The 25,716-nt window shown below is 37.9% G+C and overlaps 1 protein-coding gene across 1 annotated transcript; it reads left to right on the top strand.

The window, feature by feature from the left end:
* Positions 1–186: 186 nt before the first annotated feature.
* Positions 187–24,000, top strand: LOC122341449 (Na(+)/H(+) exchange regulatory cofactor NHE-RF2). Its single transcript, XM_043234837.1, has 6 exons — positions 187–793; positions 2,137–2,379; positions 18,161–18,355; positions 20,751–20,904; positions 21,960–22,063; positions 22,722–24,000. Exons 1-6 carry the CDS (start codon positions 587–589, stop codon positions 22,887–22,889), a joined length of 1,071 nt encoding a protein of 356 aa, XP_043090772.1. The 5' UTR covers positions 187–586; the 3' UTR covers positions 22,890–24,000.
* The last annotated feature ends 1,716 nt before the right edge of the window (positions 24,001–25,716 follow it).

Here is a 25,716-nt window from a genome sequence, read left to right as displayed (position 1 = left end):
TTAGTAAAATAAAGGAGCTCGAAGCGCGAAATAATTTTAATGATAACCTCGACGCGCTTAAAATGGTTTCAGCTTGCATTTAGCAGACTTTTCGAAATTCCTTCAAAAGCCCAGATCCCGGTAACTTCGCAGTCCGTGTGTTTGCGCGCCTTCGGCCGCTTCTCTCTGCGCATCTCTGCTGAAGCTGTTAATGGGCGGTCTTACTCCGCGCCACGCAGTTTGTCAGCGGACAGCGGCACCAGTTGCGTTTCTCTCTCCGTGGGCAGAATGTCTCATGGAGGAGTTTTGGATGCGTCTGTGAACATCCACAGGTAGTTACGCGGTCTGCTTCGCCGGCTCCACTTTTGCATTTTTCGCGCGGAAGCATATAATCGATTCGGTTTTTGGGGGGGGTTGTGTCTAACTAATGCACCGAGCCGTGCGTGCATGTTTTTTTTTTTTTTTTTTTGCAAAACACCGCGGACTGTGCAATAACCTATAAGCTAACGATGCTTGTTTGTAAACCTCTGCCTTGAGTTTTCGGGGAGAAAATTTTTTTTATTGGATTTTATTGCAAGTTTGGACGCGAAGGCGAGAGCGGAATACAATGGCAAGCGGTCTGAAGCCTCGGTTGTGTGTGATGAAGAAAGGAGAGAACGGATACGGGTTTCATCTGCACGGAGAGAAAGGAAAAACCGGACAGTACATACGGAAAGTGGAGCGCGCGTCCCCGGCGGAGGCGTCGGGGCTGCGCGCGGGTGACCGTGTGGTGGAGGTGAACGGCGAGAACGTGGAGAGAGAGACACACCACCAGGTACATCACGCACCTGTGCTGATCCGCGCGAGAGCTCACCTTACACTGGCTGTCACGCGGGGGTTTATGCAATTTATAGTAGCCTACACTCTTAAAAATAAAAAAGGCTCTTTATTGGCACCAATTGTTCCATTTTCAACCTTTCATGGAAGCTTTTCATTCCATGACAGATTCGTTTAAAATGTTTAAAAAGTTTAAAGATGACTAATACATATATATATATATATATATATATATATATATATATATATATATATATATATATATATATATAATTTATTATTATTATTTATTGTATGTATATATATATAATTTATTATTATTATTATTATTATTATTGTATATATATTTATTATTATTATTATTTATTATATATATATATATATATATATATATATATATATATATATATATATATATATTTGTTATTATTATTAGATTAGGTTATATTTCAATTCAAATGATTTTTATATAAAAAAAATAATTGTCCATCTTGAGACAAAGCAAAGGTATATGTCTGTGGAACTGGAGGGTAGTTAATTAGTTAAAAACTATAACCTTCAAAACTTTGGGATCAGTAAGAGTTAAAAACATAGTAGCTACACTGTTAATAAAAAATCAATAGTTGAGAAAACCTAAAAATTTAGGGCAACCCTTCAGAGGTTTTCGAATTTTAGTTAGTTGCCCTCAACGTTTTTCTCAACTTCTGATTTTTTACACTGTAATTAATAGTTGTATTTAGCGAGGAAGGATGCGTTTCTTTATCAGAGGTGACAGTAAAATCGTGTAAAAAATTAATGAATGCTGTCATCTGTTCTATTCATTAAAAAATAGATATCACGGTTTCCACAAAAACGTTAAGCAGCACAATTGTCTTCGGCGTAGATAATAATAAGAATTGTTTCTGGAGCAGCAGATCATATCAGAATGATTTCTGAAGGACCATGTGACACTGAAGAGTAATGATGCTGAAAATTCAGCTTTGCATCGCGAACATTGTTTTTCATTCCAAGGCGGAAACAAGCCTCCGGAGAAACTTGGTGAAACTCTTCTTGTGAATACACAAAGAAATCCCATGCATATCTGTATTCGTACTGACACTAATGGAGCGATGAAGCTGTGACAGCAGCTGGAGGCTTTACAGCATTACAGCAGGAGACCTTATGGCCAGATCTGTCTTTCTGCTCAGACACACTGACGTGATGCACATGCTGAAGTCGTGTATTTTGGCAGGTATGCGGTTTTTGACGGGGGCGATCGAGTAACGCTGTGTGAGTGTCGGTGCGGTGGAAAGCGCGTTTCTTAGAGCTCGTCCTATAGATTTGCTTTCTCTTTGCGCTCAGGTGGTGCAGCGGATCAAAGCCGTGGAACGCGAGACCAGACTGCTGGTGGTCGACCGAGAGACGGACGAGTACTTTCGCAGCCTGCGTCTCACCTGCACGGAGGAAATGGCCATCCGGATGAGCCCCGCAGCCACCAGCCCTTCACCTTCACCGTCCACCAGCAAACAGGGCAACGGCTCGGTGTCCAAGCGACCCGAGATCTCCAAACCCATCAGGAAACCTCCGTCGCGAGCTCCTAAAAAGGTATGGACCCGTTCGCAGGCCGTCCGCGCTTTTAGGAGTTAATTTTGTTGTTCCACTGAAAGGTCCTTCAGATGATTCAAACTCAAAAATGAAAATTCGCTGTTCATTGCTTTCAAGATTTTTGGTGCTTGGCGATTGATTAAAAGTCAGCAGCTGGCTGTTTTTGAGGGTAAAAAGCAGAAAATGACTTCCCGTTGCTCCTGGTTGACTTACGAAGCGAAACAATCAGTTTGTGCAAGGAAATGAATATTATTATGTGATCGAGAGCCTCAAGACGAATGCTCCAGATTGATGTCCGGTTCATGAATGAATCGTTCACAGAGTTCTCTTTAGTGCTGGAATAAGCTGTTCATTAAATCGTCTCGAGCAGCGCAGAGTTACAAGTTATTCGATCAAAACTCGCTTTTAGATGCCTGACAGTTACTCTGGCTCGAAATGAGACATAATGCCACCTAATATGATCTGATAATGCGGTTTCGCTCGCCTCATTCGACGCTCCAGATGCTCCATTCGATGCTCCAAAGTTTGTATGGCTTCTCATTGTTTATGTACAAGCTGACGAAGACTAGTTTATTCACTTGATAGGCTTCAGACGAGTAAAACATCCACTTTTCACACCGCTATTGGGAGTTAATAGTTGCATATACGTTGCACCGTTGCGTTACCGTGTAAACAAACTGGTGAATCGGTTCATTTTCCCGATAATAATGTTCTAAATCGCGTTGGGTTTTCGTGCACAGACCAATCGTTTCGCTTCACAAGACCTCAGTGTATCGCCTGGAACCACGGGTGTTAATCAATTAAGTTCCTTGACATGCTTTTTATTCTCCCATGGTTCTATGACATCTCTTTTGGAACCTCTGTTTTTAAGAGTGCGGAGCCACAACGTTGGCCCTTCTCCATTCATTTCTAAATGAACGTCTCATGAAATGCATTAAACATCTGGATGCCCTAGGACAGCTGGCCTGGGTGATGTCATGAGAGTTATATCTAGTTCTCGCTGACTGTTTATGTAGCGATCATCGATTAGTTCGCATGTGCGGTCGCCGTGCGCGCTGCAGTAATTATGGATTAATGTGAGTTTAAAGCAAAAGTGAGTAACTCAGATATTATCTTGTTGGCTCTGTCATGGTTGGTCGGAGTCCAAAATGCGAAGCTGTATTGGTTTTGTAGTAAATGAGTGTCTCCGGGACTTCAGCGGTTTTCCCATGGCTTATTCATTCAAGAAAATGAATTTAAAAGATGCAGTCCAGGAATTTCTTCGATTTTATTATTCCATAGAAATCTGCACCGTCTATTCATTTCACTTGCAGATATAATTTCAGTTTATATATTGCGACTTGGCTTGAGGTGAATTAGTTTATTCGTTTGCTTTAATAGCACATTTGCATACTCAAATTTTAGCATGTTGCTACGGTACGGGGTTGCTAGGAATGGTTGTTAGGGCGTTCTGTTATGGGTGGTTGCTAAGTGGATGTTTATTTGCCCGAATCAAAAGTGCCCACACTGAGTCTGAGTCCCATCGTATTGTTTTCCAGTCAAAATGGCTTAGTCTGATGACATATAGAAGCGCTAGCACATCTCTCCTCTCCAAAACACATGGTCAGAGTCATTTATGTCTGTAACACGAACATTTCTGGTCAGGTTAATTGCTGAAGTGTATAATACTAAGGGTCGTAGGTTTATCTAGCCGTTGAGAGTGTGATTTTTAACATCTGTAAGCAAGTGTAGATCGTGTTCGGAGATATTACGTTGCAAAAATGGCCGTCGTTCGTCTGTCAGTGCAGCGTTTGTATAAGATCTTAAATATTATATTTGTCTTTTTTGAGCCTAATGCATACATCCGACATCTGCTCTCGCTTAAAGCCCGCTTTCCAAATGGGTTTGGGTAATTCGCTGCCGTTTCAACGAGACGGAGCGGAGTGGGAAACATGCGAGTGCGCGAGTGGGTTGGTAACAGCCACATGTGTGCGATAATGTTTAAGATGACATTAAAACGGTTAACATTGCAGCAGCCCACCGAGTTGAAACGGAGAGACCGTTTCTGATATCCATCAGAAGATGAACAGAGCGGAGCTCCACGGCGCAACATCTGCAAATCCAAGCCTTTGCTAGTGAAGCGCTTGACTTTACTCAAAGGTTTAGATTCCTTTTTTGGCAATCTGACCCAAGTCGAATAAAATGCTAAGAGAAACCTTGGACAATGAAAGTGGGATGGTGTTTCATTTCACCCTAAAATCATACTTCTCTTTTGATTTCGGAGTGATGTGTGACCTGAAGATGTTCTCCATGGCTTTTAAATCACACGTGGGCGCTGCTTTATGATGCGTTGGACATTAAAAAGTTCAAATCGATGTTGTTTCGAACAGCTGAAGAACAGAACTGAAGAATACGTTCTTATGGAACTTTAACATGTTCTCATCGAGCTGTAAAGCCGGTTTTTGGTTCTAAAGTTTGCTTTCCGTAATATACTTTCTGATAAACTAATCTGTGTAGAGGGATATTTTCCAGTTTTCTGCGTTCAAAGGATGTGGAAATGTTCTTCGGAAGTCCAGTAATAATAGTTTTTGGATTTTGGTGATTGGAAAAGCCATACCACGGTGTTCCAAAACCACTCTTATTGTGTTTAGCCGTGTTTATGTGGGACGTCTTCCTGCACAGTGGCCTCATATTGGCTGATATTATTGTCCATACAGACCTATCGTTGGACTTGACGATTCCCCTCAGTGTTTAACAGTTGCTTGTATTGAAACCATCCATTGACTTTCTCCAGACGTCTGTAGACCGTAGGAAAGTGGTGACTCATGAAACCATACTGTCTCATCAGAGCATTGCTCAGGGTTCCAGGTTTGGTGCCGCTAACACAAATGATCTTGCATGGAAGAGGTTTTTTAATAATAGCCCTGCTTGTCTTGTGAAACCCTTGAGCCATTAATGATCAGGATCTTTGAGGCTCTTCTTTTGTAATATTCAATAACTGTCACCTCCATTTATCATATAAATATTTTAGTTTTTAGTGCATTATCTACACAATCGTTTAAAAGGTTTGTGGTGTTATAATTCTTTATGTATTTGAAGGACGCCTCTTATGCTCATCAAGGCTGTATTTATTTGATCAGTAATACACAAATAAAACAGTAATATTGTGACGTAACTATATGAATAGATTTTGAAGTGTCATTTATTCTTGTGATGCATAACATATCATTACTCCAGTCTTCAGTGTCACATGATCCTTCAGAAATCATTCTATTATTGCTGTTCAAGAAACATTGATTATCAGTGTATTATTTATTGTTGTGGAAACTGTGATGCATTTGATTGTTTGATAAATAGATGAATGTCATTTTGGTTAAATTTATAAGCTATAGCGGGGCATGTTGTCACACTTTAACAGTGTAAAATCACTTGTGACTTGTTGTTTTTGCGCTTGTACCTTTTTAAATGTGACAGCTAACCCCAGTGTCACATGCCATCGTGTCATGCAGCAGCGTCTTCGGGACGGCTAGTATTTGAAAGGAGCACATTATGAAGCACAAAAACATTATAAAACATTTCAGGCAGGAAACAGAGGCTGTCTTTGGAAGCAGAGTCGTTGTGTGTGTGTGTGTGTGTGTGTGTGTGTGTGTGTGTGTGTGTGTGTGTGTGTGTGTGTGTGTGTGTTTGAGGTGATATGGGAGTCCTGAGCCATAAAGGAAGGGGTCCTAGGAAGGGGTAGAAACCTTAAACTGAAGGCATTTGAGGAGGTTTGTGTGATTCACGCTGCTGGTGCACACAGAGGGAAACGAGAAGGAAGAGACTGACAGAAATACATGTAGACCTTGTAACCAGAATCCAAATAACCATGGAATGTTTACAGATGTCATTAATACAGTAAATAAATAATAATAATAATATTATAACATTATAAACATGGATATTATTCAAAATGAAGAAAACAAAAAACTTGATTCTTTTATTTATTGGTTTATATAACATTTTTGTTTATTGCTTAATTTTATTTGGTTATTGTTTTATTAATTAATTAATTAATTTTTATTTACATTGAATTAATTAATTTAGTTTTATTTCTATTTATAGTTTTTTGTTGTTGTTGTTGTTGTGTTTTAGAATACAAATCCATAAATAAAGACGTGAGAGCGTTGTTTTAAGAACCCACCAGAGCCAAGTGCTTGTTATTTTCGTTGGCCTTTTAACATTTTCTTCATACTCAGCAAATTGTCAGATTCAGCAACCCGAGAAGGCGTTTGGACTCCTTACATCTTTCCTTTCCCTTTCAGTTTTTCCTTCAGGGTTGCTGTAGGAAAAGTTACACGCGGAAGAAAGCTTTGTGATCCAGAGGATCCTTTATAAATATTTGACGATTTTGGGGGCTGTTATTTGTACCTGTTTTTCCAGAGTAGCCCTTTCTCCAGCTGTTACTCATCTGGAGGTATTACATGATCATGTGAAGCTGTTCTCAAGATGTCCGGGGATTTCACAATCTACCCGAATGTTCATAAAACAGCGCACCGAACAAGCAGTGGGATGCTTACAAACAGCCCCGTTCCCATCCTTAGCTAATTGGCGCTGGGATGGCCTGGCTTTGATTTGTGACCCTCAAACTCCGTTCGAGCGCTTAAATCACTGTCACATGCGAGACGGCAGCCTGAACATTTCCGCGTTTTCTAAAGAAAATTTGAGCTCCATTCGTTTTCTTTATAGAGAACAGTGACTGATAAACCTTGAAAACAGATCTACGGGGAGCTCAGAGACCGTTAATTGATTGCATATTCTTTGTATGCTATTTATGTTCACGTTAATTCAGCTTAAGAGTGGAAAAACTACATTACCCATGATGCTGTACAGCCTTAGTAAGCCCTGCCCACTCCCATGAATATTTTTAATAAAATTAAAAATATAACGTCGCGGGGGTTTAAAATATAATGTTTCTGTAGATCCGATATATCTTTTATATATTTATATAAATAAAACATATCTTTACGAAACATATGTTGTTTAAAATATCAAATATATTTATTTATAATAGAAAATACAGTAATATAAATATATGAATGCACATAAACTGTACAAAGTTTTCTGTTTCTCCATCATTTTTTGTTCGATTCACAAAGCTTCATGGGATTGTAGTTCTTTCCCTCATTGTAGCTGTTAAGCACACAGTCTTGTACTTTCGTCTTTTTGTTTGATTTCCATGCTTTTTTTTGCATTGTTTCGCATTGTTATGATTCACGTCGTAGCTTAATGTTAATGAAGGCCTTTCTTTTAAATCCCTATAGGAAAAATAAACGGGAATACTGATAAAACCAGTGCAGGTGAAAAAGTGGGCGGGCACTAATGCGCTGCGTTCGTATGAGTCTTAAAGAGACAGTCCACCCAAAAATGAAAAGCCATTATTTACTCACCCTACTGTACTTTCAAACCATATCCGTGCAGCAGAAAAGATTATATTTTTAAACAAACGTTTTGGACCCCATCGACTTACAGTAAAAATCGTTTCTCTTCTGCGGGTTAAATGAAGTCATAAATATTTACGAGCACGCAAGGGTGAGAAAATTGTGTGTTAAATGTCGTGTAAGCGTCAGGAATCATCCAACAGTCCACGGTTTAAGAGACTTAAACACTCTTCGCCGGTCCGGAGGTGTCGACAGTCATCTGGGTCAGAGAACGTGAGATCTGGAGCGATGCTGGACTGACCTACTTCCACACGCACTCGTGATGAATGCCGGAGATCGAAACGGATCTCCAAGTCTCCGGTTCTCCAACCTCTTTTTCCTCCCGCTGGCATAAATGAAACCCTTCTGCTTCGGCATCACACATCTGTCCAAACAAACACGATACGACCGTAACGTTGGAGTGCAGGAGATGTGTGAGGATAAACTCCGGCATACGGATCACCTGAGCGTAATTATAATGTCTAGGAGTCGAGAGGCTGGTTTTGGTTTGGTGTGTTGAAACATAAGCATCATGGGAAAGTTAGAGGTAAAGGTTCGTATGACAGCCAGCGTTTGCTTGTCTGCGTACTTGAACATCAGTCAGCTAGGGGACTAATATCCCTGTGGGCATGTGCGCCAGCCAAACCTGCTCTTAAAGGCCATTTTGGCTCCGTATTTCCATGGCAACTAACTGGAAGTTATGTGCTTTCGATTGCAATGCGCTGGTGTGCGGTTTCACCTTTATAAAGATGATTCCTATGCGGCCCTGTATTGTTTTTGTTGCCTCTCTGTTCTGTTTGACTGAGTGTTTGTGGTTTGACTCATCACATTTTGGCTGCATAATGAAGTTTGGATTCGTCTGGCTCGTGTAAATATGTTTGTTGTGATGCCTGAAGTCAAACAGTCGTATGAAACTAGAGCTTTTTAAAGTTGTTTACAGTATATGTGTGTTTGTGTAAAATAAAAAGTAATTACAAATATTAACATTTTAAATATTAGAATAATATTTTTTAATTTAACAAATATTATTTTTATAATAATAACAAACAAACTTCTATTTAATGTAAATCTTAATGCCACTTACTTTTATTTTCATTATTATCATTATTATTATTATTATTATTATTATTATTATTATTATTATTATTATTATTATTATTATTATTATTGTTGTGTATCGTTATTTCATTTTATTTATTTTGGTTTATATTTGTTATGAAATGCATTGTGAAAGATATTTTAAAGTGTGATTCTAAAAAAGTGGTACCATAATAAAATAATATTACATGAATAATATTAATACAAAACAACATTAAAAAAATTAATTAATTATAAATATTTATTTTTAATAATTGTAATATAATGTTCAGAAAATATTATCATTTAGTATTTTATATATATATATATATATATATATATATATATATATATATATATATATATATATATATATATTATATATATATATATAGTTATTATATATATATATATATATATAGTTATTATATATATATATATATATATATATATATATATATATATATATATATATATATATATATAGTTATTATATTATATAACAATGCAGTATAAAAAAATGTAATATATTGTTAGGAAAATATTACAATTTAACATTGGTTAATTTTAAACGTTGAATTTAATAGTTCCTATTATATTACAAGCTTCTGCAATATTTGCATCATAGTTGTGCATTGTTCCCTTTATTTTCTTAATGTGTTGTATTTATTTATTTGATGCAGTGACAACAGATATTTCAAGGTGTGACATAAAAGGGGTATTTCACCCAAAAATAAACATCTTGTTCTTTTTAGTTCTATAATTAAACTCGCTGGGCTCCCGTGTTGTTGATTCTGACGAGAGCTGACTCTTCACGCAGCCACATCCTCGTCGTTGTCGTGGTTTGGGTTTGCAGACTCTCAGGTTTGCTGAGGTTTGAAGCATTAGCTCTGCTTTGGCTGTGGTTTATGTGTTGTTTCTCAGGAGCGATGTGCTTCTCTCTCTCTCTCGGTCTGAGCTCCTCCTCGCTGTGGGGTCCAGATGTTTGGGTCTGTGGGACATGCTTGAGCTCGAGGGGCTCTGAGGGGGAGGGCCGCAGATTCCACCGAAGGGTCAGATGTGTGACAAAACAGGCACCGTCCCACTTAATGGGGTTTGTCTCTCTGCAGGACATTAACCAGAGCTGTTTGACAAACTGACCTGTAAGAGAAAGCCATCACTCACTGCCCTAGGAGATCCAGGACTGGAGAAGCATGCTTGGAGGGACTTATTTTTATTCCGTTGTTTTCAGTAGTTATTGTCTATACTATAAATAATAAGTTTTTGTTATTGTTGTTGTTGTTGTTGTTGTTTTATTTAATTGGATTTTAGTAGTTGTTTTCTTTGTATTATTATTATTATTAATATTTTTATTTTGTTGTATTTCGGTAGTAGTTTTATTATTATTATTATTATTATTATTATTATTATTATCATCATCAATATAGGCTATATTTATTTGATACATTTTGAAAAAGTTGTTTTCTTTATATTATTGTGAGTAATATATTCAAGTTGTCAGTTTATTTGTTTTTTATTTGACTTTTAGTATTATATGGCTGCTAAATTAATGCGCTAAAAACGCATGCAACATTTTATTTTCTAGTTTTGTTTGGTTTGTCATCTAGAGCCATTTTCAATATTTAATGCGGGCAGGTTGTATGAATTCTTTTATTCTGCGAAGACGCATTAAATGGTTCAAAAGTGACCGTAAAGACATTTGTGATGTAACGTTTTTTTTTGTTTTTGTCAGTCTCAGTTCAGTTTCAGTTTCGGTGTTTTCAGTGTTAATAATAATAGTCCCTGAATAATAATAGTTTCCCAAATCAGCATATAATAATGATTTCTGAACGATCATGTGACACAGAAACTGGAATAATGATGCCGAAATAAATTGCATTTTTAAAATATATTCAAATATAAAAACATTTATTTCAAATTGTAATCATATTACATAATATTAGTTTTTTACTGTATTTTCGAACAAATAAGTGCCGTTTTTTTTGTAGGCTTTCACTGAAAAAATCTTACCCCAAACTTTGTCTGTATATTAAGATGGAGCACCACTGTGATCAGGCCTCTTCATTCAGTGTGATTGTTCATTTGTGTTCGTGTGTACCATTGATTAAAAAACTCTCCCGAAGCTGAAAGCGAGGAGATTATAGACGCATCTAGTGATCACTTGTGAATGTAGAGCGCTGGTGTGATGTAACCGCGGAGGTCAGGCTGCGTAGGTTTGAGCGGCAGCCTCACGCTGTCTCTGTCTCCAACACATGGTCCTCCTGAAAAACACAACAAGCTCAGCTCGAGAGAGGAGCCCGGTGAAGCCTTCAGCTGTGCGTGCGGCACTGCTTCGTCTTGCCATCGCCAAGGATGAATCTGTTTGATTAAACACACAGTAAATTGGGAAATATTACAATTTAAAGTGCCCCTTTTATGGGTTTTTAAAAACGACCTTTAAGGCGGCGTGTAGCGCAGCTCTGAGCGAATATAAACATCCTGCAAAGCTTTAAATCTGAAAGTGCTCCGTGTATAAACTTATTGTCTCTCAAAAGAGAAAGTCGACTCTGAATCATTAAAACGAGTCCCAAGCCATTTCACTTCGAACATTAGCATATTCCCCGCCCACTTGTTGGTCTTTTCTGGTTGGTCTGAATGAAAACGCTAATTCATTCTTTGCCACTAGGTGCAAACGTTTGGAGCGGTAAGAGCTCACGAACACTGCTTTACGTGAAATACACCAATCACAGGAGGAGTTTGGAACAATGAGTCGTTGAACGAATCTTTTTAGGAGTCGTTGAACAGATAAGGTATAAATAAATGCATATTGTAAGAAAAAAAGTGTTGTTTGACTTCGCATTCATGTTAACCTGAGGATTCCCAGAAGCACAATACAAACCTTTCATAACCCATAACTGGGGCATTTAAAATATCTCTAAAATAGCCAATTTGCTGCTCAAGAAACGTTTTTTATTATTATCAGTGTTGGAAACAGTTGTGCTGCTTAATATTTTTGCGACATTTCAGGAATGTTTCATAAATTATCACTTTTAAGTACGGAATACTCTACATGACTTTTAAAATCTGAACAAATTTTTAAAACAAAGTCTGGAAAAATCTGTGACCATCATACACTACCTGATTTTCTGAGGAATCTGTCGGCTTTAATCCGCAGACCGGCTCTGACTTTCCTTCCGCTAGCGCCAACTTGTTCAGACCAAAATGGGGGGGGAAATCGGGCCAAAAATCGCGTAGTTTATTCCAAGTTTGCTGAATAAAAGTATTGTTTACCTGCGAAAGAAAGAAAAGAGAAGAAATCTTACTTCAGATTGAAAGTTTCCTCGTGGCTGCGATTGTGAGTAAAGGTCAAAGGTCATTGCCTCATGCTGGTTTGGGTGTAACATCACACCCTGAATGGTTAAAAAATCTAATAGTAACAGTTATAACTGTAGGCAGGCACCATGGGTTCAACGGTATTACAAGAACATGTATGTAACGCATATGTCATAATGCATAATAGTGAAAATCTATCGATTGGCATAATCCATATCCTTTAATGCTTTATCATGCGTGTTATCCAAACAATGTTCTAAAACCGCATTTCTGGTGTCGTTACGCTCACGAAACGAGTTTTCGGGGGGAGGAAGCCATGTCGTAAGTGCTCGGGAATCTGGTTTAATTGATTCAGCATGCTTGCTAGGGGTCACACCGCTCCGAGGGGGGCGGCGTAACACGACACCGCCGTGTCTGGATGTTTTCTGCTCGGGAAATTCGATTGGTTGTGAATAAGGCTCAAGCGGAACGTTTGCGACTTTTTTGAGAACATTTAGGCTTTACAGCTATAGCAAAAAGAGCGTTTCACGGTGGGTTCGCACGTGATGTTTTTCTACATGCGTATGACGGGGAAAAAAATGTTCATGCGTGTGTGGGCGTGTGTTTCCAGTCTCCTCCCTGGTCTGATCTGTGCACTTCCTGTGTGACTCCCGCCTGTGCTTCCTGCTGGGGGTGAGAGGCCCGTGTCGGTCTGTCCTTCTGCAGGGCCGGGGCCCCTCTGTCGTCTGGGTCCCGCGGCGTGTCAACGGCTGCAGGCGTTGCTGGCGCGCGGAGCGTGTCTGTGCTGCGCTGATAACATGGGTGTGGGGCTCTGGAGCATCAGCGACACACACAAACACACGCTGCAAACGTGAGAAGCAAACACGTGAAGCAACGCGCATGGTTTAGGCATGTGATTCGTATGAACTGAATCAATAGTTCCCATTAGGTCCATTAATGATTCTTTTAGGTCTTTTTCGGCCTTTTTTATGTGTATCCCGAACTATAGAGCTTTATCAGAATAAGAAAGTGTTTTAGTGCCAGATATGTTTAGCAGTGTTTGGAAAAGTTGCTTAATTTGAACTATATCGCTCTTTGTTGGGAATTGGATCACGCTGGTTGTGCTGAATGTATTCGGTTCTGTAAATGAAGCAACTCTTTAAATTATGCACCAGATTCATAGCACTAGACATTTTTGATTCATGAAAAAGAACCAACTCATTAGTAAGGATGGACAAAGTCATATCATCGGCAATGTACTGGTTTACACAGAAAAACCATATATTGTACCAATCTTGTTCATTGTCTTCGTGTTTGATCAGTTTAAGCGTTTCCATATTCTTTTCACTCAGTGATAACTGGATGTCTTTGTCAACACTAAAGGGTTATGACCCGTTCACACCAAGAACGATAACTGTAAAGATAACGATATTAACATCGTCGTTAGCATTGTGGACTCATTGCGAGAACGATTTGTTTGAGTCATTTGTTCGGGAATCAAATGATGCTGGTTGCACAGTATGTTTTTGATTCTTTAAAAAGAAACAAATCAATTGATCGAAAATAGGACTACACTAGTTAAGCTGTATTACTGTATATATTTTTAATGCATAAAAACAACTTACTAGAGTTATTTGATTATATCGATTGATGTGTATCGAATGTTTTTGATTCACAAAAAAATAACTGATTCATCACAGTCGTATTTTCACTGGTTGTGCTGTGCGGAATGATTCTGATTCGCTAAAACAATCGGCTCATTCGATTTGAACCATTTGTTCAGGAACCAGACTACACTGGTTCTTCTGTATGTTTTTGATTCATCATAAACCAGCAGCTCATCAGAATCTGTACTAGTCAATCACATTGTTTTTGATTCACTGAAAAGAACCGGCTCATTAGAGACATTCATTCAGGAATCAGACTGTTTATATGTGTAATATATATGCAATAATAAATGTATTTATTATCTTCACTAAAAAGTAGTGCTTAGAACTCTGAATATTTTTGATTCACTAAAAGAACCAGCCCATTCAAACTGATTTATTAGAATCTATAAACTGAATAAAAATTGAGTCATTCAATCAGGAATCAGACTACACTGTTTGCAGTTCATAACCATGCCATTCATTTCATAATAAGAATAAAAAGCGTTCTTGGCTCCTAGCCCTACTGCTTTTGATTCAGTAGATTTTAAAGTAAACACAGACGCTTCCATCTGTTGTGCTTTGTGTCGTCCTCTGGACGCTCCAGTGGTGAAAGGGTTAATGGCAGTCACATGTGAGAAATCCCAGAGGTCCCAGTGTCAATAATTCAGAAGCATCTGTATCATTTTACAAGCCCATGCTTTGAAACACTCAGGCAGCGGCTTATTGTGACGGTCACAGGAAGTTTGAGGAGTGTTTTCCCATACATGTCCCACACATCCACGTTCAGGCCAGGAACAGAAACTATAGACCCCCGAGTGACAGGAAGAGGGCGTAATGCTGGGGAGCACTGAGGGGTGTGACAATGGAAATATTATAACTCTGATGCTTCAGCAGGGACCGGGGAGGTTTATTTGAGGCACAGAATCATAAAGCCGTTTGGAGGTATTTAGCCATGGAAGTGTTGGAAACAGAGAAATGCTTGTTCCTCCTACCAGTCCCAGACTCCTCTGAGCTTCTCCCTGACAGAAGTTGTTTTATCAGAGGTCAGCTTTGTTGAGGAGGTGGCGTGGACTGCTCCTAAAGTCAGAGAAATAAAGTCTTCCTGTCTTGGTTTTGTTTTTAACACTATTAATGTGTCATATGTGAACATGAAATTGAATTTCAGCGTGACCTTCTCATGTCATCGGATTAGTAGTTTATACTGTTTTTAACAAGAATTTTAGTATTTTTAGCATTGAAATCTTCACTGATTATTATAAAGTATAAAGTGAGAATATCTTTTATAAAACTTGCTCGACTGAAGCAACTTGCGCTCACTTTTTTTCCCCATACCTCTTTTTTTTAAAGCGTGCAAAAAAAAAATGCATCAAATATTTTAAACATTACACTTTAAAACCTAACCACTATTGTTTTGCATTGCATTGTAAATAACTGTATATACTGTTATAAAGAGCTGATACAATACTGTGATATTGATATAAAGATGGATTTACAGGCTGTAAGAATTTCTTTTTCTTTGCCTCTTTTTTTTCCTACTCTGTTTGGGGCCTTTAAATAAAACTAAGGCCTTGATTTTTATATTTATATATTTATTTAATTTGTAAAAGTTGAATAAACTGTTCCAATTAACACACAAAAAATCTTATTGTTTTATATATATATATATATATATATATATATATATATATATATATATATATATATATATATATATATATATATATATTAGGGTTTAAATAGTTAATTTATCTATTCGTATATACACAATATACCATTTTAAACCGTTAAATTTCCGCAAAAAAAACCCCAAATTTTTACTATAATATTTAAATTGACTGTCTAACCCAGGGGTCATCAAAGTTGATCCTGGAGGGCCGATGGTAAGACCATAATTAGCTGTTTCATATGTGTTTGATTAGAGCTGGAGCTAAACTCTGCAAGACCTGGTGACCCCTGGTCTAAGCCAAGACCCTTCATGTGACACAATGACAAAAAGCGTTTATTTTCAGTTTTGTTTCATCCTTGAAGTTCTGATGAAGTGTAGTAGGCTTTCAGGCGTATCAGTATCGGAAATGCTGTAATCTGTTCTTCCTCCAAACAATGTGCGTTTGGGGGTCTGCTGTCTCCGGCCGGTCAGATCAGCTTACGTGAGGCTGTCGGTCAAACCGCTCTCATCTCAACAAACAGAGCCACGGCACACACCGACAGAGACGGACATTAGCCGTTCGTCTGGAAATCGATACTCCAGGCTCTTAAAACTTAAAACAAAACAGTACAGTTTGCGTTTTTAGGAGTAATAGATCACATGCCTTTATAGCAGATTTCACTGGCGACATGCAAAAGAAAAAAAATATACGTAAAGTAAAATAATGCCTGTTTTATGATCATTTTTTATTGTCGCTAGAGACCCGAGGTATCTAAATGTGTAAGTGTTTTTGTCTAAAGATATAAATCAATATGAGTAATGGATCTTTATTCGTCGAGGTGGCACAACGATGACGTGATGTTTCACTCATAAGTGTTTGCAGGCATAAAACAAAAAAATATTATCAGCGAAAACTGAACTGGTTTGAATGGCTTTACTGCAGAGCAATTACTAAAGCAACGAAATATAAATGTCAGTACAATTTGCCTTATCAAGCTATAAATATATGCATGTTAAGCTTTAAAAGCTAAAAGAAAGAATCATTTTACGAATTCATCCATTGAGCTGGATTCTGTATATTATATTATTTATGCATATATATATATATATATATATATATATATATATATATATATATATATATATATATATATATATATATATATATATATATAATGCATGTATTGCATTATGTATGAGCACTTACCTGTTTAAAACTCTTCTTCGTGGTTTTAAAGAGCGGCAAGTGTTTATTTCCACAGACCTCTGAAGTTATGAACAGAAAGGTGTGGATTTTAAAGATGAATATGAACACTGGTAATTGTGATGCATGAGCAGATATGAAGGAGCACGAAAAAAGCCTTTTGAAAAGCACAATGTGTCTCGTTTCTGTGCTGCTTCTTTCTGTTCTTCCTCCGGCCTTGCTTTGGCTCTTCCGAGGCGCACCGCGATGTCAAACGGAGTCCTTCGTGGCATTGTTGTGTGTTTTTCCACTCTCGGTCTTGCAGATTTCCTGGCTTGGAGCTTGTTATTGGTCGGTCGTGGCGTTTGTAAACCTTCCATTACTCATTTTTATGGGGAAAAGTCGTTTATTCGGATCACAATGGCGGAATTCATTGCGAAAGTAACCCTGCCGTTATGTTTTCAACAATATAGCGTACAAATGCGTTTCGTTTTGTGTTCATCGGTCGTTTAAACAGCAATTTTATGCAGATAGTATTTACTTTTAATTATTATAAATAATTGCAATTATTCATTTAGCAGATTCAAAGTGAACACTTCAAGTATGTATAATGAATATAATGCCCACAAAACATTAATAAATAAAATGTACACTTTTTTTCCAAATCCTTAAAAATGTAGCTCAAACTTGTTCAATATAACTCTCAATCAGCCAATCAAATAATAGGCATGTAATTTATTTTAAAATGTAAACAAGTGCTTCATTTTTTGAATACATTTAACATGTGCATATATATATATATATATATATATATATATATATATATATATATATATATATATATATATATATATATATATATATATATAGTGCTGTCAAATGAATTATTGTCATTAATTAATTGCATCCAAAATAAAAGTTAAGTTTGCATAATACATGTGTGTTCTGTGTGTATATATTATGTATATATAAATACACACACATAAATATTTTTAAAATACTAGCATGTATTTATATTCATATATTTTATATTATAAATAAATATATTTAATGTATAAACATGACATATTTTTCTGAAATGTATACATATGTGTATTTATATATACATACTAAATATACACAGCATACATACATATATCGTATCAACAAAAACTTTTATTTTTTATTTATTGATATATTACAGCAAAAAAAAAAAGAAAAATGAAAGAATAAACTCTTGTTTTCATGAGAAATTGAACATAATTTGGTTTATTTTTAAAGCAAGAAAAAATATAATTCTTTCCGCTTCATATTGAATATATTTTCCTGACCTTGTGGGCAAATAAACTCTCTTCATTTTGATTCATTTTAAAAGAACCTCTCTCTTCCTCTCTGATATTATGGATGAAACACCGGCTGAAACTGTTTGGTATCTACTGTTTAAATAACGCGAGAAACAAAGAGCTTTTTCAGCCTTTATCTGTATGTTTATTTCTAAGCGTCTTTGTTTCTTCTGTGACAGGAGGTCCCTTCGGAGTCGTCGAGCCGGGACCCGTCCGAGCTTCTGCCGAGGCTGTGTCACCTGGTGCGCTCCGAGACGGGATACGGCTTTAATCTCCACAGCGAGAAGTCCAGGCCGGGCCAGTACATACGAGCCCTGGACCCCGGCTCGGCCGCTGACCGCGCAGGACTCAAACCTCAGGACAGGCTCATAGAGGTCAGATCCGATCGTGATGCCGTTCAGCTCCCCGAGGGACACCACACATACACACACACACACACGAGCCTCAGTGCACACCGTGATGATGCCAGATACACACCCACACTTTCTAAATCCACTTGAGCATTCACACTCACACACAGTCCATCCATCATCACATTCAGATGCATGTGGGCGGCCGGTGATGTGATGACTCGCGCAAAATATCCCTGCGCTTGAGAGACTGAGTCGAGCAAACTAACATACTGTTCAAACGGACGGAGCCGAGTGCGTCCTGCATTAGCGCAGAAATAAACGACGTGTTCTCGTAACGCTTTAGTGGATTTGACGCGTTAATACCTCCGTCTAATCGATGCAAACGCGCAAAGCTGTGCTTCGGGAAAAAAACGAGCGCTCTGATGCATCGAAGAAAAACTGTGCTCAACGCAGGCATTTCAGTACAACTGCAATAAATAGGTGGAAACCCTGATATTACAACAAAACGGAGAGGGAAAAATGCAGACGATAATGCAGTCTAACTTGATATTATTTATATTATTGTTTATGACTTTTACGTCCTTTAAACCATCATTATATGAGATTTGCAAAAAAATCTCATATAATGAGATAACTAAAAAAAAATTCTAATTAAAATCAGCAAAATGCATGAATTATTAATTTAATATTTATTACTATACGTGCATTACTGTATTTATATCATGTAAACAAAAACCTTTAATTTGATTAATTGCAATTAATAGTTTGACAACACTAACATATACTGTATATATTAGTGTTGTCAAGCTATCAGTTATATGTAATTATATATGATTTAACGTTAAATGCATTTTACAAATTTGAAAAAATCTGCATTTTGATTTTTTTTTTCCAGTTCAATGCGTGCATCATGCAGGACTTAGCATAAAGCCTAAATGTTTTTTATTGTTGAAAAGGTACCGTTTAACCTTTTGATTTAGACGCTTAATCATAATTGGGAATCATGAAACAGTAATGCAAGACTTGCTTAATTTCCGTGCACACAAAAAATCTTACGTCTTGGACTTTTATTTTCTTCGAGCACGATATAATTTCCCGTTTCTTTCAAATGTGGCCTCGCCGGCGTGATCTTGACCAGAAACCCTCTCTCCCATCGCTCTCGGCCTCTCGGTTGCTGTCCAGCAGCGTCAGTATAAAAGAGCGAGTCCTGCCCCCTTGAGTCTTCAGAGACGCAGCTCAGGACACTGATACCTGAAACTCACCTGTCTGCTGTTAATATTTGATGCTGTTCAGCTGAGTGCGGCACACGCTCCATCTGTCCTCGGGACAAACACTCAGATTAAATCACCTTCAGCAGAAGGGGAGCGCGGGAGCGGCTCGCGGGCCCTTGTTTTTGTTTTGATTGATTTGGTTGTAATTTCGGTAAAAACTCTTCCTCGCCGTCTCTCCTCTGTTCGGCGCGCTGGGAACCTAATTCTACCACAAAACACGTTGCTAAGCAACCAAGAGCAGGGCACTGTAAGGCAAAACTGAATGAACAGGTTTATCAGGGATAAATAAAGCTTTTACATATGATTAAAGTCGCTGAAGCAGAAGTGAGGATTCACCCCGGGATAATCTACTGATTACAGTGTTTTATAGTTCATTCCTGGAACTCTACTCTTTTAATTTTTATAAAAAACAAGAATAAGCCTCAGCAAATGGTAATACTTGGCTTTTTTCTACAATGATTAAAGTACAGCACCATTGAACTACTTTGTGAAATCAATTCTAAAAAATAGTTGTATGGTGCATATATATATATATATATATATATATATATATATATATATATATGTGTATGTGTGTGTGTATATATATATATATGTGTGTGTATATATGTGTGTATATGTATATATATGTATGTGTATATATTGTATATGTATATATGTATATGTGCACTGTGCAATATACATTTTTGGCCTTTTTTTTAGAAAACAAAAAGGATTAAGTCTATGGGATGCAAAAACTTTGAAGCTCAATATCACAGAACTGAATGCAGATAGAACCTTATAATCCTAAAGCGATGAAATATTGATAATACGATATAGTTGAGACGGAGAGTACTCACAGCATCGGATAGATATATACATTCGCAAATATATACAATATATGCAAATCGATCAAAGGCTTCAGCGACTCATTAATTGAAACAGTCACCCCCCGCCACCTACTGGTGGTGTACTTGCTAATACCATGGTATTCGTTTCATTGTAGTATCCAAAACACACACACACACACACACACGGTATTACCATTGTGAAATGTCCGATATATCCAGTTTATGACTATGGTTAAATGTATAGTAAATGTAGATCAGTGCAATATTTTTGTTGTTTGTAGCTCATAACCTTTGCTGTTTTGAAACTCTGTGCAGGTGAATGGCATGAACATTGAAAGCATGAGACACGCCGAAGTTGTGGCCTTCATCAAGAACGGCGGGAACGAGACGCGTTTGCTCGTGGTGGATCCCGACACGGACGAGCATTTCAAAAAGATGGGCATCACTCCCACCAGCATCCACATCAAAGGTACGCCTCACCGAGGACAAGTTCACCCACAAGCCACCATTCGTGAGCCGTGTCCCATTAGTGCTTTTCACAATTCGCATTACATCAAAGTAGCTTTTCAGAAACTAGTTATGATAATGTTTAGAATCTCTCAATATCTTCTCAGGCTTCAGAGTTCCCAGTTATGGGTCACGAAAGGTTCATTTTTTGTTTTTGGGAGTAAATAACAGATGCATGCAAGGTCAAAAAACACATAGATTTTGTTATAATATGCATTTATTTTCACCTTATTTGTTTAATGACTCCCAACCGATTCATTTTCCCTCCGATGATTGGTGGATTTCGTTTAAAGCAGTGCTTGTGAGCATTTACCGACTCGATTTTTTTTTGGAGAGATTTCTTTTGAGAGTTTTTTTTAGCTCGTTTTTCGAAAAAATCCATAATAGGAGCGCTATTTCGGAGCCCGGGCGAGCTGATTTCGCTCTATTGCGCAGTCGGCCTGTTTGTGCGGCCTTGCTTCCCTCTTCCTGGGATTCGAGGGAGAGTTTGACGTGCTAATGGTGCTTACGAGGTTTGGAGACGTTCGCTTTCCTCTCAAGGCCGCGTACAGAGGCGTGAAAGCCCCGGGCCGGTACAGTAAATCCGTGCTCTCCGAGTCTCGTCTGTTTCCATGCGCCTCAGATTAGAGTTACTTTGTGGCAAACACTTGAAAGAGGCTATTGTCGTCTCTTAGATATTCGCCGCTTGGCAGGTTCCTGGTTTGGCCTTCAGGAAGCTCGTATTCGTTCATTCTGGACGAGTGCTTCGAATCTTCTGCGTCAGGTCTGTGAGCATCAGCTGACCCAGTTTAGCTCGATCTGGCCACAGACGTGCGCTGCTTTTATCCCGCAGCTCAGCTTTCTTCTTCCTCAAGGTTTCCAGCTGAGCAGCGGTCTTCTCAGGGACGGCTCCGAATGCACACATAAGGGTCATCACGTACATCATAACGATTAAACGGATTATGGTAATCAGCATCGGCCAAAATGTTCTCGGTCGCGATGAATGAAGGGCGATCTGAGCATTTGTTCTTCTTGCAGATTTCGACGAGTCCGTGACTAATGGCTCCAACAGCCCCCATGTGAACGGGACGTCCTCGCGATCCACACACTCAGACGGCAGCAGTCAGGACAACAACATGCAGGTGAACAGAACAACACAGAAACACCTGCAATTGATATACTTCTATTGCATATTTATGGCAAATTCAACTAATTATTTCAATTAGTTAACTTTAGTTTCTAAAATACAATAACTACACAATGCACAGTGAGATTATTTTTATACGTTAAAAAAAGATTCATTAAATATTAAACGAATTAAATCTAGAAATATTATTCAATTTAGTAATTTTATAAATGTAATTTTTATTTTAAACGTCATTTATTTTATTATTAATATATTATGCAATTTTTCGAATATTTAAATTTAAATCAACATGATGTAAAGATGATAAATCATTTTAAGGGTCAGGTTAAAAAAAAAGCTCTTTAACATAACTACATTTTCACTCACAGTTTCTCAGTGTGTGTGTGTGTGTGTGTGTGTGTGTGTGTGTGTGTGTGTGTGTGCAGGAATAAATAACATTTTAAAATATGCTCAAAAGGGAATTATTTGAATTGCAATAATATTTCACAATTTCTGCTTTTACTTTTTTTTTAGATCAAATAAATTATTCCAGACTTCTGAGTACAAACACACACACACATTTATTTATTTGTGTGCGTGTGATATTGCACAAAATGCAAACGCTCAACATTTACTGCAGCATGGCTGTTATGCGTGTGTTTATATTTTTGCAGTTCTCGAGGGAGAGCAGCAGCCATCTTCTCGACCCGTTTGAAGAAATAGGTCTGAGTCTGAGCCCCACGGCAGCGGAGGCTAAAGAGAAAGCCCACGCCAAGCGCGCCAGAAAGAGGGCGCCTCAGATGGACTGGAACAAAAAGCACGAGATTTTCAGCAATTTCTGAGTCTTCTCCCCGGACACGCCCCCTGCGCGCGACGCGTCAGAGCCCCGGACACGTGACTGCCCCTGTCGAAAAAGAGGCACCTATTTTTGTAGAAAATTAAAACTCGAAGCGTTAAGAAAGTCACAAATGGACGCCGTTCGTGAAGAAGCAAAAAAAGAAGAAGAAATAAAACACAAAAGCCAAATGGGACTATAATAAAGCGCAGCCCTTGGACTGTTCTTACGCAGAGCTTCGATTCGATTCAGGACCAAATTAACGAAACTCCTTTTTGCGCCTATTTTTGTGAATCACCGCGAGAACTGGAATTGTTCTTTTGCCAAAGACACAAGCTATAGACGAAGCTTTCAGTTGCTTTGACGGGACGTGCCGCTGTTTCTAGGGATTACCGAGATTTCAACAAAAAAGAAGAAGAAGAAGAAGAAGACACCCGGAGCGAACCAGAAGCGAGCCTCTTCCTCGCCGCTAGAGGGCGCTGCTTCGCCGTGAATGAAGCTGAACCCGTTAAACCAGCAGAGGGAGCGTAGAAACGCGCGTTGCTTTCTTAAAGCCTGTCTTGCTAGTGCGAGAGATGCGAAACTTCTGCACCCAGCGAGTGCAAAGCTGCAAGAGACGCCGCAAAGAGCGTGCGTTTACGGTGCGGTGCATTCTGGGACGTGGGCACCTACAGACAAAGTCGCAGCCGAAGCAAAACCAATCTGAAGTAATAAACCTCGTAAAACAATAAAGCGCAACGCATGCCTTATCTATAGAGGAACAGACAGGGTCGCTGAACTTTGAACTCTTCTCTGAAAAGAGGCTCTCTGTTGTTTCTGGATAGGGGCCCCCCACCTTTATTCATCTGAATTATAGTAAAGCAGACAATCATGAAAGCTTTTAAGAGAGCTCTATATGCATTTACGACACACATATTGCGATATATAACATCAGCATTACTATTATTCATCTTAACGATTCACCGTACGCTCCATGTTTAGTATTAACGTAGTCAAGTAGTTTCTGTTTTGTCTTTTCTTCTCTGTCGCTCCCCGACACCGAGCAGTAACGGGAAAACATTTCCTGTCAGAAATATTCGTATTAGTATTATTTTTTTCAATAAAGTGTGACAATCACATGTCCGGGGTCAATGTGTTCAATGCATTCTTCATCAAAGCTTCACTGGGCACTTTCTTTTTATTTGTTGAGTAGGCCATGTGTTTTTATAATCTCTGTAAAGCTAGGCAAATGTTTTATCAAATTTAATACATGACAAACCTAATAAATTATACCGTAGGCTGGAGATTTGATAATAAACAGCTAAATTTATTAAAACACATAGAAGTATGTGAATACTCCATATAATACATTTTTTTTACATTTTTAACATTACATTTTCTAAACAATCTTTATTAGCAATTTTTACGTTTCACTGATACAATATATTTTTGTTTGTATTTTTTCCTTTGAAAGTGATTTTTGTAAACGACACATCTGTAAATTTGCAAAGCACATGTGCCTGCAATCACAAAATGGTCAAAAATCACCACAAATCTATTTTTTATCCCTAATTTTCAGAAAGTACTGTCTTCCTTCCAACAAAAATGTGTTCTGGACCGTAAACTTAGTCCCAAAAAACTGGGTCAAGCTTATTATAAAAGGCAATAGAGATAATGTTACTACTTTAAATAGTAATTTTAGTAGTTGGTAAGTTTTCATTAAAAGAAATGTATTTCTTTTTTCTGTATTTTTTCATATTTTATTATAGAAGTGTGTAGTTGTATTTATTGATATATATATATATATATATATATATATATATATATATATATATATATATATATATATTTTATATTTTTTTTTTTTTTTTTTTTTATTATTATTATTAATTTTTATGTATTTATTTATTTATTTTTTATTTAATTATGTATTTTTTTCCCTTTGCTATATTCTGATTTATACTTGGAGCTCTTACGACAAAAAAAAGAAGACATGTCAGAAATGTACAATGTATGCCAATTTTTTCTTTTAGATGTTTGCGAGAGCTGATTGAACTCGATTCTGGATTGAGTGCCGCTTGTCCACGGAAAAGGTCCGTGATGCTTTTCCGTTGCTAAGGTGTTCTGACTTCATGTTGTGCTGCCTCGCGGTTGCTAGGGTTTTGTGTTGGGTTGCTAGGTGGTTCCTTGCTGGCCTGAATCAGAAGAGCCCACCTCCAGAAGCCTCCAGAATGTTCTCCTCCTTACATATGTGTCCATCGGCGCTATGGGATTTATCATGGGCCAGGTGGAAACTGCACGTCACGTCGCTGAGAAAAAATAACGTCCCACCTCATCTCAACAAGATTTGAGCAATCGTTCATGCAGCACAAACACTCGGTTTAATTTCCTAACCACAAGTATGAGCAATAGTAACAGCGATGCTTGTGTAACACCACTAATAATATAATCCATTATGATTCACTCAAATCGTGCACTTCGTTGATTAGGTTACAGTCATTTCTGTTTTCATTTTTATGCTTCGATCCCTGACAAATCTTTCATACAAACCCTGCAGATACTCCTACGTTCGTTTTCATTGACACTTTTCACACAGCTACTAGACCCAGTGTGAGACATGAGCAATAAATTATATTTCGGTCTTTAGATTAAATACAGGAGTGTCTGTTTGCGCTGAGGAAACCTGAGCATATAAGACGTGCTGCAGCGAAAATAAAAATAACTGATCTCAAAGTGGACTGCGCAGACAATCTGATAACTAACTAACTAACTAGACCACTGGAATTACCCCATTTGGCCTTCAGAAAGGGAGTTCTTGAACAATAATCCTTTCTGTTGCTCTCGAATCAAACATG

The sequence above is a fragment of the Puntigrus tetrazona genome, chromosome 3 (genome assembly GCF_018831695.1).
Source record: "Puntigrus tetrazona isolate hp1 chromosome 3, ASM1883169v1, whole genome shotgun sequence".
Taxonomy (NCBI): Eukaryota; Metazoa; Chordata; class Actinopteri; order Cypriniformes; family Cyprinidae; genus Puntigrus; species Puntigrus tetrazona.
This window is presented reverse-complemented; position numbering and strand designations above follow the sequence as displayed.